The sequence below is a fragment of the Rhinoderma darwinii genome, chromosome 1 (assembly GCF_050947455.1).
Source record: "Rhinoderma darwinii isolate aRhiDar2 chromosome 1, aRhiDar2.hap1, whole genome shotgun sequence".
Lineage (NCBI taxonomy): Eukaryota > Metazoa > Chordata > Amphibia > Anura > Rhinodermatidae > Rhinoderma > Rhinoderma darwinii.
The window spans coordinates 407,465,340-407,467,131 of record NC_134687.1 but is presented as its reverse complement, the minus strand read 5'-3'; the positions used below and the strand labels follow the sequence as shown (position 1 = coordinate 407,467,131).

At 44.9% G+C, this 1,792-nt stretch overlaps 1 protein-coding gene across 1 annotated transcript; it reads right to left on the bottom strand.

Moving 5' to 3' along the window:
• Positions 1 to 274: 274 nt before the first annotated feature.
• LOC142758479 (proteasome subunit beta type-11-like) lies at positions 275 to 1,144 on the bottom strand. The gene has a single exon (XM_075860708.1). The coding sequence runs from the start codon at positions 1,142 to 1,144 to the stop codon at positions 302 to 304; it is 843 nt and encodes a 280-aa protein (XP_075716823.1). The 3' UTR covers positions 275 to 301.
• Positions 1,145 to 1,792: the final 648 nt, after the last annotated feature.

Here is a 1,792-nt window from a genome sequence, read left to right as displayed (position 1 = left end):
GGCTCCTAGTATCATTGTTATGTACGATGCTAGGAGTCCCTGCCTCTCCGTGGAACTACTGTCCTGTACTGAAAACATGATTAAAGTACGGGACAGTTGTCCTGCAGCGAGGCAGGGACTCCTAGCGTCGTATATAAGTATACAGCAGCAGATAAGACAAAAATGCAAAACACGCAGGTATAGTGCTGAGAAATTGGGAATATGGACTTAAAAGTACAAGCAAAACATATTCTAGTATACATAAAAGAACATATTTTATATATTTATTGGCAAGGTTCGTTTGCACTCCTGGCATTACCAGTCAGTCTTTGGATTGGGGCTGTTCTTCTGATTTTATGTTCTTGTACATCATTTCATTTTTTTCTTGTTCCATTTTTGCATAAAGTTGTATCTGGTCTTCCCTAGGATCCCTCTCGCATCCCTCTTCTCTAACCCAGTATACATCCGCAAATCCTCCAGAGTAGGCATCTCTTCTCCCTGCATGGCAAACTGCACGCCTGGCTAGTTGTCTGGCTTCCTCTTCCTCCATTCCAGGCCTATAGCCTTCATCAATGATGCTATATGCATATGGGGAGCCTGATCCCACAGATATTATATCAGAGCAAAGACGGGTTCCATCATTGTATACATAACAGATGCAAGGTCCATTCCGATCCCAGCCACAAAGGGTGAAGGCTGCACAGATGTCAGTTCCACGAAATGGCATCATCAAGACATTTAACATTCTGGCTGCTCCTCGAACACTTGGCATGTACCCATTCCTCACTTTATACAGCTTGCACTCCCTGGCCAAAGCTCGACCAAAGAACTGACAGTCAGCTGAACTTCCTGAGGTGGTGGCCAGAAGATGACTGTGAATTAGGAAAGCCTTGCGGCTATCTGGGCTGCAGACAAGTTTTCCAGCAGAGGAACGTGAATCAGTTGCAACAGCAATACCCCCTGCATAAAGAAAGGCCAAAGTGGTAGTGCCATGGGCTGGTGGTGGGGGTCCAGAGTCATGATGATGAGTGGAAAAAGAGCCTTGGGATGTCTGAAGAAAGTTAGGGGAACGTGCCGAATTGTAGGATGGAAACAGGTTTAGGTCATGAGATAGGTTCTGTCTTGAATTAGTTGCATCCCAGCGACAAACACTCTGCAGTGCCATTTCATCTATGAAATCCAAGATAGTGATGAAATCCTTTCCGGTTCCTCCAAGTGTATGAAAATGCTGATAATGGTGTGACTCTTATCATACTTTGGGTAGAGAAAGAGTATTTGAAGACGCACAATACACATTAAGGATTGTTTGGAAATCCAATCCTTGTTCAGCATCCCCTGAAGTACGATACTTGGGGTAAACTACATGCCAAAGCGTGAAGAGGAAGAGAAGATGATAAATGAGGGGAAGCTGCTTCATGATGCTGCCACATTAGTCCACAAAACACAAACTTTTATCTGCTGATGCAGAGCTTTATTCACGTACATGCCTTATTTCACATTTTATTAACAAAAACATGTCAAAAATGAAGTTTTGTTAGTCTTCTTTAGAGATGAGCGAACCGGGACAACTGAACCCGGTTTCGGTCCGAACATCGTGAAAAGTTCGGTTCGCAGCGAATCCGAACTTCACCGGGTTCGGCCGAACCCGTTTTGACCGAACCCGGCTACATTTTAGCGCCTGCCACATGTTAGATGTAAAATGGAGGATTTCACAATATCACCTGACATCAGGCTACCCCATAATGCCTTGCAAACGGCTCTCCCAGCCAATCGGGAGGCAGCATAGGGGCGGGCTCAAGCCTGCAATAAAAGT

Excerpts from the sequence above, each read along its gene's own strand:
- LOC142758479 (XM_075860708.1), bottom strand. The coding sequence starts at position 1,144 with ATGGCACTGCAGAGTGTTTGTCGCTGGGATGCAACTAATTCAAGACAG.